The 10,218-nt window shown below is 37.5% G+C and overlaps 2 protein-coding genes across 3 annotated transcripts; both read right to left on the reverse strand.

The window, feature by feature from the left end:
* Positions 1-628: 628 nt before the first annotated feature.
* LOC111218606 (fas apoptotic inhibitory molecule 1-like) lies at positions 629-4,981 on the reverse strand. 2 transcript variants are annotated; one of them, XM_022740977.1, is made up of 5 exons: positions 4,862-4,981; positions 3,946-4,086; positions 3,558-3,786; positions 2,114-2,163; positions 629-1,793 (listed from the first exon to the last, which is right to left on the reverse strand). In XM_022740977.1, exons 2-5 carry the CDS (start codon positions 4,057-4,059, stop codon positions 1,644-1,646), a joined length of 543 nt encoding a protein of 180 aa, XP_022596698.1. In that variant the 5' UTR covers positions 4,060-4,086; positions 4,862-4,981; the 3' UTR covers positions 629-1,643. The 2 variants fall into 2 exon arrangements, with proteins under 2 accessions (XP_022596698.1, XP_022596699.1); XM_022740978.1 differs by having other exon boundaries at positions 3,946-4,101.
* A 1,965-nt stretch (positions 4,982-6,946) lies between these two features.
* On the reverse strand, positions 6,947-9,813 carry LOC111218546 (C-X-C chemokine receptor type 1-like). Its single transcript, XM_022740897.1, has 2 exons — positions 9,631-9,813; positions 6,947-8,802 (listed from the first exon to the last, which is right to left on the reverse strand). Exons 1-2 carry the CDS (start codon positions 9,703-9,705, stop codon positions 7,732-7,734), a joined length of 1,146 nt encoding a protein of 381 aa, XP_022596618.1. The 5' UTR covers positions 9,706-9,813; the 3' UTR covers positions 6,947-7,731.
* Positions 9,814-10,218: the final 405 nt, after the last annotated feature.

Here is a 10,218-nt window from a genome sequence, read left to right on the forward strand (position 1 = left end):
TTGTTTTGGCAACTTATTGTAAGTCCACCACTTAGAGAATATCAAACACAAATCATGGCTGCCCAGTTTTGTTATCTAATAATTTATATTGAAGGATCCTTTCATGAAGATCAACAAGAAAACCTGATCAGCAATACAGTTTTAATGAAATTAAATAGAATTTATATTTGTACGAACATGTGCCATAACAGTAAAACAAAATGGAAAATGTGTATAAATATAACACTTTTTATACATGACATATAAAAGACATAAAATGAAGTCTCATATTCTTAATGATTTGGTAGCACAACTGTTAGAAATCAGTCTGTTGAGAATGAAAGTTATATAATGGCTTGAAAAATATTATCTCAAGGTCCATTTACTAGCTTTCACTGTAGCTTTGAGCTGCATCTCACAGTCATCAGCAGATGAAGATTACTCAGTTGTCATGGAGACCTTGACCTTTATGCTTTAATTATTATCATCATTATTGATTAAAACAACAAAACTATGGAAAATGTTTTCACCAGTGATCAATAAATAGTGAATGCCTCTTTTTGCTAAATGTAAACAAACATTGAAGATACACTGCAGAGATTTTCAATCCTTAACATGTAACCATGAATATATAAAACATCTGGCCTTCACAAAAAAAAAAAAAAAACTAATTACATATATTGACAGCACGACAGAATTTCATACATCTCTAAGGACAACAGGGAGACCCCAAAGCATCAGCAAGTGATGTCTCTACCAGTAATAATATGACATCTGAACGATTGTCTGTGAAACTGTTACAGCCAATAAGACAGTGCAGACAATGAACCCCAGGATGTTTTGACACACCTGCAGCAGTCTGCTTAAAACTAATTACATATTACTGTAAAATCACGTAGCTGGACTAATCAAACAAAGACAATTTAATACATCAACATTGGACTAAACAAAAACCACTTCAGGGCACTGCTCACTGGAATGACGCTACGTTCAAGGAATAATCTTGTACCCTGGTATTTAAATCTCCTACTGTGCAATATTAAAAAGAAAAAAAGAAGAAAGCGAGCATGAAGCGCAGAGAGAACAGGTTGAGTCTGGGGATTACTCGGGTCACTTAAATTGTCAAGTACATGCACCTGTACTCTAAAATGATAACAGGTGCAGTGCATGTGCAACAGAGGACCTGCTGTTCATATTAAACACCGGAGAGCAAACTGAGCCAGGTTGAATGAGACAAGTATGGCACATCTGGCCTCCACTATTGATAATATAACTGAAGTTTATAGTATTTATATCAATATAAAGTTTCAATTTACAACTCAAAAAAGTTCTTCAGTGAGGTTTCATTTTGAGACAGTCAATCCCTTTTTGTGATGAAAATATGGCTGCAACTTCTCTTCTGCAACTGCTCAGACAGTAGGTCCTCTCTATAACTGTCACAGTATTAGTTACAGCCTGCAGCCTTTACCAATATGGCATATATACCCTCCACAGAATGGCCTTCAAAGGATAGGAGCGAACATCTATGTCAGTTGGTCCCTCACTGCGACAGCTTTAAATGACATTCCTCAAGTCCACACCCTCCCTCAGTTTTACAGACACTAAGATTCACACATACATACCAGACCTCCTGCTTCCATACAAATGTAAACACACGTACACAGTCACTCTGTGCATTCAGCTATTTCTGTGCCGTCCACAAGCAACGTGTGAATGATCCCATCTCGTCTCTTCCCGCTGCTCACAGCCTTAACACAGCAGTTGTGGTCTCCAAGTGTGAAATGTGTCTCTGTTCCATCATCCACGAACTCCCCCTGCAGGCGCAAGTCAGACAGACGTGTGGGCAAAGAAAGTAATCACTCATTTCCTTGTTGAAAGCTCTGGAGCCACTCTATATGCAGACAACTACAGAACCACAAGGTGTTTGAGGCTTTCTACCCATAAAGGATTTAGTGTTTGGTAGAATTATCAGTTGTGGACCAACCATACTACTTTGGTTTCTGACTTTAGAAGACAGGAATTTACAATTGTTGATTTTGATTTACACAGGGACTTCTTAAATTGGGTGGTGTATCCCTTTACTAAATAACAAATCAATATATAGACATGAAAAAGTAACTGGTATCTTACTTACTGCAGTTTCAATCTTTTGTCCATTACACCAAACATCCATAGTGTCTTTCTCTAAAAGAAAGGAAACACACAGAATCAGTGAAACATCTAACTATTGGGTGATGAAAGTTTGTGATGTGACTGCCAGTTAAAACCTGCTTAACAAGTTGTAGTATGTGTGCAGCCAGCTTTGATTTGTTGTATGTTTTGAATGCTCTTAGGTGTTGGTGTGAGAATGTTCGAGTTTGTCAGATCATATTTTGGTTCCCTAAAACAAGAAGCAAGATATAAATGCCCTGAGTGGTTTCTGCTCTGTTTAACAACTACAAACAAAATAAAAATCTTTTTGACCCTACTTTGAGTCTATACAGAAGAACATAAATAGATTTCAATGGCTTTCTAAGAGCAACCAAATCTATTGTTGAGGATTTCCCTGGAAAGTTATTATTGAATTATTCACACATTTGTATTTGTGTAGATCTTTAAATTAAATTTGGTTTGCAGTATTTCAATTCATGGAAGGTGTTTTAAGAAGCCATTCTATTGAAAGAGAGACCATACTTTACCTTTTACCTTCAAACTACTATTTATGATATTTCCTTAATTGTCTCTGTAAACGCGCAATATTTGTAACTGTAGTTTGTGGAGCAAAACCTTTATTTATGAATGTATGTAAAAACTGTAGTTAAAAAAAAACTGTAGTTTTTGTCAAGGTAGCTGATTTTTTAAAATCTTGGTCCTTATAATTTATTAGGCAATGACTATGGCTGAGTAAAACCTCCTTTCATTTATTAATATATGTGACTTTTGTTCAAGGATGGTCCTTTGTTAGGGAAAAGTGTGGGCTGTGTGTGGGTTCTCAAGTCATGTTTATATGATAAAAAGTATTCCTCATCACAGCTTTTGACAACTTAAAATGCATTTTCTTCAGCTTCTGAAGGTCAGATGTTATTTGTACATAGGTGAAAGGTTAATTTGAATGTTGTTGGTCTGAGTTTGACTAGTTCATGCTCAGATTTATAGATCATTGCTGCACACTAATGTACAGTATGTGCTGTACATGCTTCAGGTGGTTTGCCACCTGATCAACTGTAAGCAGTGTAAGTATAAGAAGGATTAACTTGCCCAGATGACAGATGAAGATGGCGTGGGGCTTATAGCAGTTAAAGAGCTTAGCCTCAACTCTGACATAATATTAGTGGGTAGTTCTGAAAGGGCAGAAATCATACAATGCTTAATAAAAATCCAAGATCTATCCTGATTGATTACATGAATGACACCCAGACACTGGTGGATTTACTTTTACAGTACTTTGGGTGACTCTCTTGGAGTACTACTTGGTAGAGCTGAATATTGGAAATATGGTTCGGCTATGTGAAAAAAAGACATTGCAATAATCAGATGTCAGAATAACAGACACAATGATTGAGACAGTAGGTGAATAATATACAAACAGAGGAACTCACCCAGGACCACCCTGCAGTCAGTACCGTCCAAGTTGAGTACCCAGGTGCTGGTGACCTTTGATCTGTTCTCCATGTACTTCTTCAAGCTCTTCCCGTTAATCTCCAGGGTGTACTCGTAAGCAAAACCACTGACTGCATCGATATTGATGGTTGCTTTGGTGTCTGACTTGCCCACATTGAATGTCTCCTTCCCCACGAGTTTAAACATCCAGTCCCGTCTAAGTATCTCCTGTAGCATGGGGTGAAACTAGAAATTAACAACCCTTGATAAAACTGACGTTGTAATGAAAAACGAATCATATAGGGGGTCAGGTTATAGGGGATCAGGTTATATAATGCGTTTTGTCTCTTTACTGGTTATACCATTACTTAAGATCATGGTTCATACCTTTCCATCAACGTAGATGACCCTCTTTCCAGTGGTCGTGCCATGTTCAAACTCTATCCTGTGGACCCCATCACTCAGTGCCACCTCCCACACGCCAGCAAGATCACTGGACATCCTAACTTCCTATGAATCTGTTGGACTCTAACAACAAAACAACTACAACACTGAATGTCGAAACAAAAGCATGGCTAAAGGCTACTGTTAGCTAACAGACTGCGATAACGTTAGTTAGCTCATACGTGAAAACTAATCAAAATTTTCTGTGTGCCTTTAAGCCTACCTCCACCTATAGACACTGTTACCCAGCAGTAATTAGCACATACTGTTAAAACATTAATAATTAGTTAACTCGTGATAGAAACATGGCTAAAGATTACATAGTAAGTTATCATTGTTTCTTGCATTAAGACTTCCGGTGACAGGGATTCACATTCAAAATCACAGCAGGAAATGTTGAACTAAATATTTTTTGTGTTAAAACATATGTGTGTGTATGTGATACACGTACGTACATAGTATACATGTCTATGTTAAAAGTGTTACTTAATGACAAAAGTAATTCAATTTAGCAAAACCACATATGCAAGTTGTGTGACAAATTTTAATAGAGTAAATGTTTTATCTTATCTATCTTGGGGGTTATGTGGCATACAGGATATTAGATTGCAGATCCCATGGCTGTATAACATTCACGTTTCAAATTGCAACTCTCAACTTTGAAGACAGACCTATTTGCTCTTCAGTGTCAAAACCTGGATTTTATTTTGAAAAGAAAACGGAAGCATTACTGCATCATTCGAGCAACATGTTATGTATCTTTTTAGTAGCTCTTACCGCTAACGTTACCTTTTCTGCTAAGAGGATAATCTTAAATGTTGGTACAAGAATATCATCCATCATTATACATCGAGATTACCTTAACGGTCCCGAAGTAAGCGCTCTAGCTCCGTGGTTAATAAATAAAAAACAGGCCACTTTAACGCAGTTTATACACAGGCAATTAGCTTCTGCAGAGAGTCAACAGACGAGCTGTGACTATGTTGTTACCATGGTAACATGATATCCACCTACGTAGGGGCTGGAGCACGCCCACTAAGATAAAGCCAGTTTTTTTTAACTTGATTTAGGGTAAGAGTTACATGCAGTGTTGTGTGATGCAGTAGGAATAAGAATGACACCTTATAATCCATGTACCATGTACGCTTACTATTAATTGGAATGTTCTTGGGGGAAGAGAAGAATACTAAAACGGCACATTCACAAACAACCGTGGTAGTAACAAGTAACTAAGTACATTTACTTAAGTAAATATGTAAAATACCGTAGGCTACTGTACTATTCAAGTACTACTGTTGGGTAACTGGGTACTGTAGCTAATAGCTACAACAGCATAATAAGTAGGCCTAGTTAAAATTAGCTCGAGACCCTAGGCCAGCTACAATAGTAAAATGCTACTTGCATCATAATCCAATTATATTCCAGGCACAGCATGCACAGGGGCGATCTGAATTAAATACTTTTATTTTTAATACGTTTTCCTAACAATACTGACTCAAGTAACTGTTTACCCATTACTAGAGGACCATTTTACTTGTGATTTCTATCTTTACCATAGGAGTAACTAACGCATGCACAATAGCAGCACCCGGACAGCAAAGCAGCTACATAGAATTCAGCCATAAATCTTTTAATATTTATACCTGTGCTTTTCCTACTTTCTAAATAACATGTCAAAATGTGTTCTGTCAAAAAGGTCTTCCTGAATAGCCTACTTCTTCCATCACGGTCCTTATACTTGTTTTCAGTTATTCTGGCTACTTCGTACTGCTTAAAGTTAATGGAGCTATGCACTTTGTTTTTCCATTCTTAACAAGTTCAGTGATTCACTAACTGAATGATTTTGTGGAAAACGGCTCCATCTTCTGGCAGAAGGCCCACATCTTATGATATGGGATCACTTCATATAACATACAGTGATGTACTTGGAGTTTTTTTTTCTTTTTTTAAATAAGCCTGATATGGTTTTGTTGTGAGAACATCATTCATGCAGCTTTAAATGAATCAATAAGAGTTAATGCTGTCTTGTCATTGACATGTTCATATTATAAGATCAGAGGGATCAAGGGAGATAAGTGGCAATGTAACTTTTTTCAGTAGTACTGTAATTATTGTAATATTGTATAATGATAATGATCAATATAGAACATGCAGGCACAACATAAAAAATCACACATAAAATATCAGAAACAAAAGTGAATTGTCAGACAAGAACACGATGGTAAAAATATGTTCACTAAATATTGTACTTCCTCTGTTTCTTTCTCTTTTTTTTCCTCTTAAGCAGACCTCTTCAATATTTTTGTAAGTACGAAAAAAACATTCCACAATGTTAGAAAACATTTAATAATGTTTTAGTTTTACATAACAATTAATTTTCAAGGTTTTTGGTTTGAAACATGTTTCTGTCATCATTTTGGATGTTGAGGGAGTGTTAAAAAAACAAAAAGTTTTTTTTACTTGCACATCTTTACTTATTGCTTGTTCCTTAATTAGACTGTCCAAATACATAAATAGTGGGAGTGATTTAATAAATGAAGAAATTAAGTGCTGCACAAACTAAGGAAAGGACAAATATAGGAGAACACACATAGTTTAGGTTTAAAGATTTATTGTAAGGCAATCACAGGATAAGCTACATTCAACCAAACCAGAATATTAAAACTGCACTTTTCGCTTTTCACAAAAATTTTTTTTGCATAAACAACTGTGAAAAAAGATAATATGAACACATTTCATATGATCAAAGCACATGAAAACCTCCGATCCTTTGCATGTCATTTTGTTTTGCAACCATTGCTTCTGCAGAATTTATCATGAAGCCACAGTCTCCCCTCTTCTCCTTTACATCAGCCACAGAGCCACCCATGCAGGTACGCGCACACGCACACACACACATACACACACACACACCCACACACACACACACACACGCACGCACACACACACACACGAACACACACACGAACACAGAAATCATATCTACATGTGCTACCTGCACATAGTACACACATTTAAGTGATCAACATACATATTCAAATAAAAAGACAGATAAAGTAAATCGTATTTGCCATAGCCTGATATCAAATGAAAGTTGCTGCACAATTAAAAAAATACAGGATTTTAAGATTTCAGCACTTATTACAAAGAATACAGTTATGTTTCCTGAACCAGTAGTTTGAACAGACACAAAAGATCTGCCTCAGTGAACATCCATCATCAAAAACACTGTACTTTGTTTCTGAAAAGGAAAACTGATTTCATCACCTCTTCCTGTTTGAAAGATTAAGATATCTGATTGCAAGAAACTTTTGTCTTCTCTCACTTCTCGCTCTCTGTCTTGCATAAGAAAATGAAAAAACTCACTCACAATGTTCAAATTAGAAGACTGCAAAATAAGAAGATGGCTCTTCAGTCGTGGCCACAATTGAATTACATCATTAAAGGGCTTAAAAGGCTGTAAAACATACATAAACAATGAAATCTCTGCATCATGCCTTCCTCCATTGACGACTCTTCAAATCAATGTGGAACTCATTTCAGATTTTGAAAAATAAAGCCAACACCTACATTTATTAGTTCTCTTGAATTTTCTTATTCTTTTCAGTCATTATTGTACATGTCTTATAATAAACCACTTGGTTTACACTTTCTTCATTTGGCTAATTGCAGGGGTAAATAAAAATGACCACCACCCAAGGCTATACATAGGCATCCATCTGGAGTTATTTACATGGTAATAGAGGTGTTTCTAGATCTGATGCTGCCTACACTACTGACAGAGCTTTTTCTGTAGGCCATCAGGAGCCTCTTACTGATGAGGCCATGTTTGTACAGAGCTAAGAGCAGCTGGTTGCGGAACTTCTCCCCAATGAAGGCGTACAGCACTGGATTCACTGCACAGTGCATGAAGGCCAACACTTGAGTCACATTTAGCATCACCTCCACTCTGTAGCGAGTGTCACACACTTCACTCAATCCACCCTGTATGAGTGTGTCAATCAGTACAGTAACGTTATAAGGCAGCCAGCACAGGATAAAAGCCAAGACCACTGCCAGGATGACGCGCATGGCTTTGTGCTTTTGTTGACTTCGTGTGTGAAACAGCGTCACCACAGTCCAGCTGTAGCAGACAGTCATCACCACCAGTGGCAGGAAAAAGCCCATGGTATGGCGCAGAATACGCATGCTGACACGCCATTGGTCACCGGTGTTACCGGTGAGATTTTCAAAGCAAATGGTCCGACCCAGATCTTCAGCAGCAAAGCTCTCCCTCTGAATTGCCACAGGTAAGGACAGTAATCCAGCCACCAGCCACACCACGCCGCACACCACTTTGACCAACAGGTGGTGGGAGGACAGGACACGTGTAGCTCTCACAATGGCAAAGTAACGGTCCACGCTGATGCATGCAAGCAGGAAGACACCACTGTATACTGATGCCTCCTGAAAGCCTGACAGGAGTTTGCACATGAAGTTGCCAAAGATCCAACCTGAATGAACATCAACAGCCCAGAATGGAAGTGTAAGACAGAAGAGGAGGTCAGCCACTGCCAGGTGCATCAAGTAGATATCTGTGCTGGCTCGGCCTTGCTTCATACAGCAAACAACATACACAACTATGCTGTTGCCTACTATGCTGAAGACAAACACAATGATATAGGTGATTGTCAAGCCCAGGCCACTAAATCCAGGCACATTCACGTGGCAAGGAGCAGAAGATGGTCCATCGTCATCTGGTGGAAATGTAGAATTGTATATAGTCAAGAATTTATCTAGGTCGAAGGGAGGTTCCGACAGCTAAAAAAAAAGGAAAAGAAGAATAAAAATTTGTGAAAATTGCAGAAGAAATAGCAGAAGTACTATAAATGTTCAATGTTGGATTAGTGGTACAGTAAAGAAAAGCTTTCAGGGAATTTAGAAAAATACTTCCAGGAAATATGCATAGTCTCTTTCTTGCTCAGAGTTCAATGAAAAATCCATACCACTCATATCTGTTTTTCACATATGACACTGAAGCCAGCAGCTTGTTAGCTTAATTTCGCATAATGATTATGCCAAGAGCTAGCCTATCAAAAGCCAATGGAAAAATCACATCCGTCACCTCTGTGGAACTCTATAGACCCACTCATAACTCCCCACAGAACTGGAGAGACGTGAGAGTGGTATCTTTTCATCCTACTCTTGGCGAGAATGTGAATAAGTATATTTAATGAAATGTGAAACTATTATTTTAAAAGGAAATTTAGATAAACGCACTGCAGCTTACTGACTGACACTGGTGGTGAAGTCCTACAACCATTACCACTACAGTGTCTTACTGATCGGTCTAATGCAGCTTTTATAATTTGGAATTTGATGTTAAAGAAAAAAACTTATCTGAAAAAGGTGAATATTGCTTCCTAGACAATTTAAGAACTGTGTTATTGTATGTGCGTATACCTCTCTTTAAACAACAGAATCACATATCCCTTTATCATAACAGAACAACCATACAATGACAATGAAAGACAATAACTAAAGATAATAACAATTACTTAGCCTGACCCTGGTGCACAGGTGTTCATCATTTGCTCACTTTTATTATAAATTTAAATATAAAAATCGGATATCAGTTCAATGCCTTACCTGAACCTGTCCTTCGCCTTGACTGGTTAAAACCAAATACTGCAAAGTGCTAAGGATGAAAAGTTGTAGCTTCATCTTCTTCCCTTCTTCAGGCACACAGGTTTATCAGGAAAGCTATTAATTTGAGTGTTGTCTTTGCTCAAAGACGCAGTAGAGGTCCTTGTGTAATGTTTGCAAAGTGGTATTGCTAATACTAGACTAGTAAACTGCATCTCTTATAGAGAAGTAGAAAAACCACAGATGCTATCTGTCTTGTGCGATCTACATGAATGACAGTCTTGACAGCAGGTGTCTCTGTAGACATTAAATCTATTTGATCTCACAGCAAGGTAATGGATGGTGACAGGATGTTTATAAAGTTGACCTGCAGAGCAAAGCTGATAATGAGACATTCAATAACTTCTTATGGTTTGATGCTGTTTAAAATGATTCACCTCACTGAATATTCTATGCTCAGCTATGAAAAAAAGAAATAATTAATTAATTAACAACTAGTTATCATAATACAGTACTACACCACAGCTTTTTGTGTACAGTGAGCCAAAATCCAAATGTTTCGTTTCTTCTTTTTTTCCCTGCACAGTATAT

The sequence above is a fragment of the Seriola dumerili genome, unplaced genomic scaffold (genome assembly GCF_002260705.1).
Source record: "Seriola dumerili isolate Sdu_G_001 unplaced genomic scaffold, Sdu_1.0 BDQW01000052.1, whole genome shotgun sequence".
In the NCBI taxonomy this organism is placed as follows: domain Eukaryota; kingdom Metazoa; phylum Chordata; class Actinopteri; order Carangiformes; family Carangidae; genus Seriola; species Seriola dumerili.

What these genes read in the sequence shown, in the direction of transcription:
- LOC111218606 (XM_022740977.1), bottom strand. Translation starts at nt 4,059, where the DNA reads ATGTCCAGTGATCTTGCTGGCGTGTGGGAGGTGGCACTGAGTGATGGG. An exon ending in TGACTGCAGGGTGGTCCTGG is followed by an intron (nt 2,164 to 3,557) that starts GTGAGTTCCTCT and finishes CCTTTCTTTTAG; the next exon opens with AGAAAGACACTATGGATGTT. An exon ending in GACAAAAGATTGAAACTGCA is followed by an intron (nt 1,794 to 2,113) that starts GTAAGTAAGATA and finishes TTGCGCCTGCAG; the next exon opens with GGGGAGTTCGTGGATGATGG.
- LOC111218546 (XM_022740897.1), bottom strand. Translation starts at nt 9,705, where the DNA reads ATGAAGCTACAACTTTTCATCCTTAGCACTTTGCAGTATTTGGTTTTA. An exon ending in AAGGCGAAGGACAGGTTCAG is followed by an intron (nt 8,803 to 9,630) that starts GTAAGGCATTGA and finishes CTTTTTTTTTAG; the next exon opens with CTGTCGGAACCTCCCTTCGA.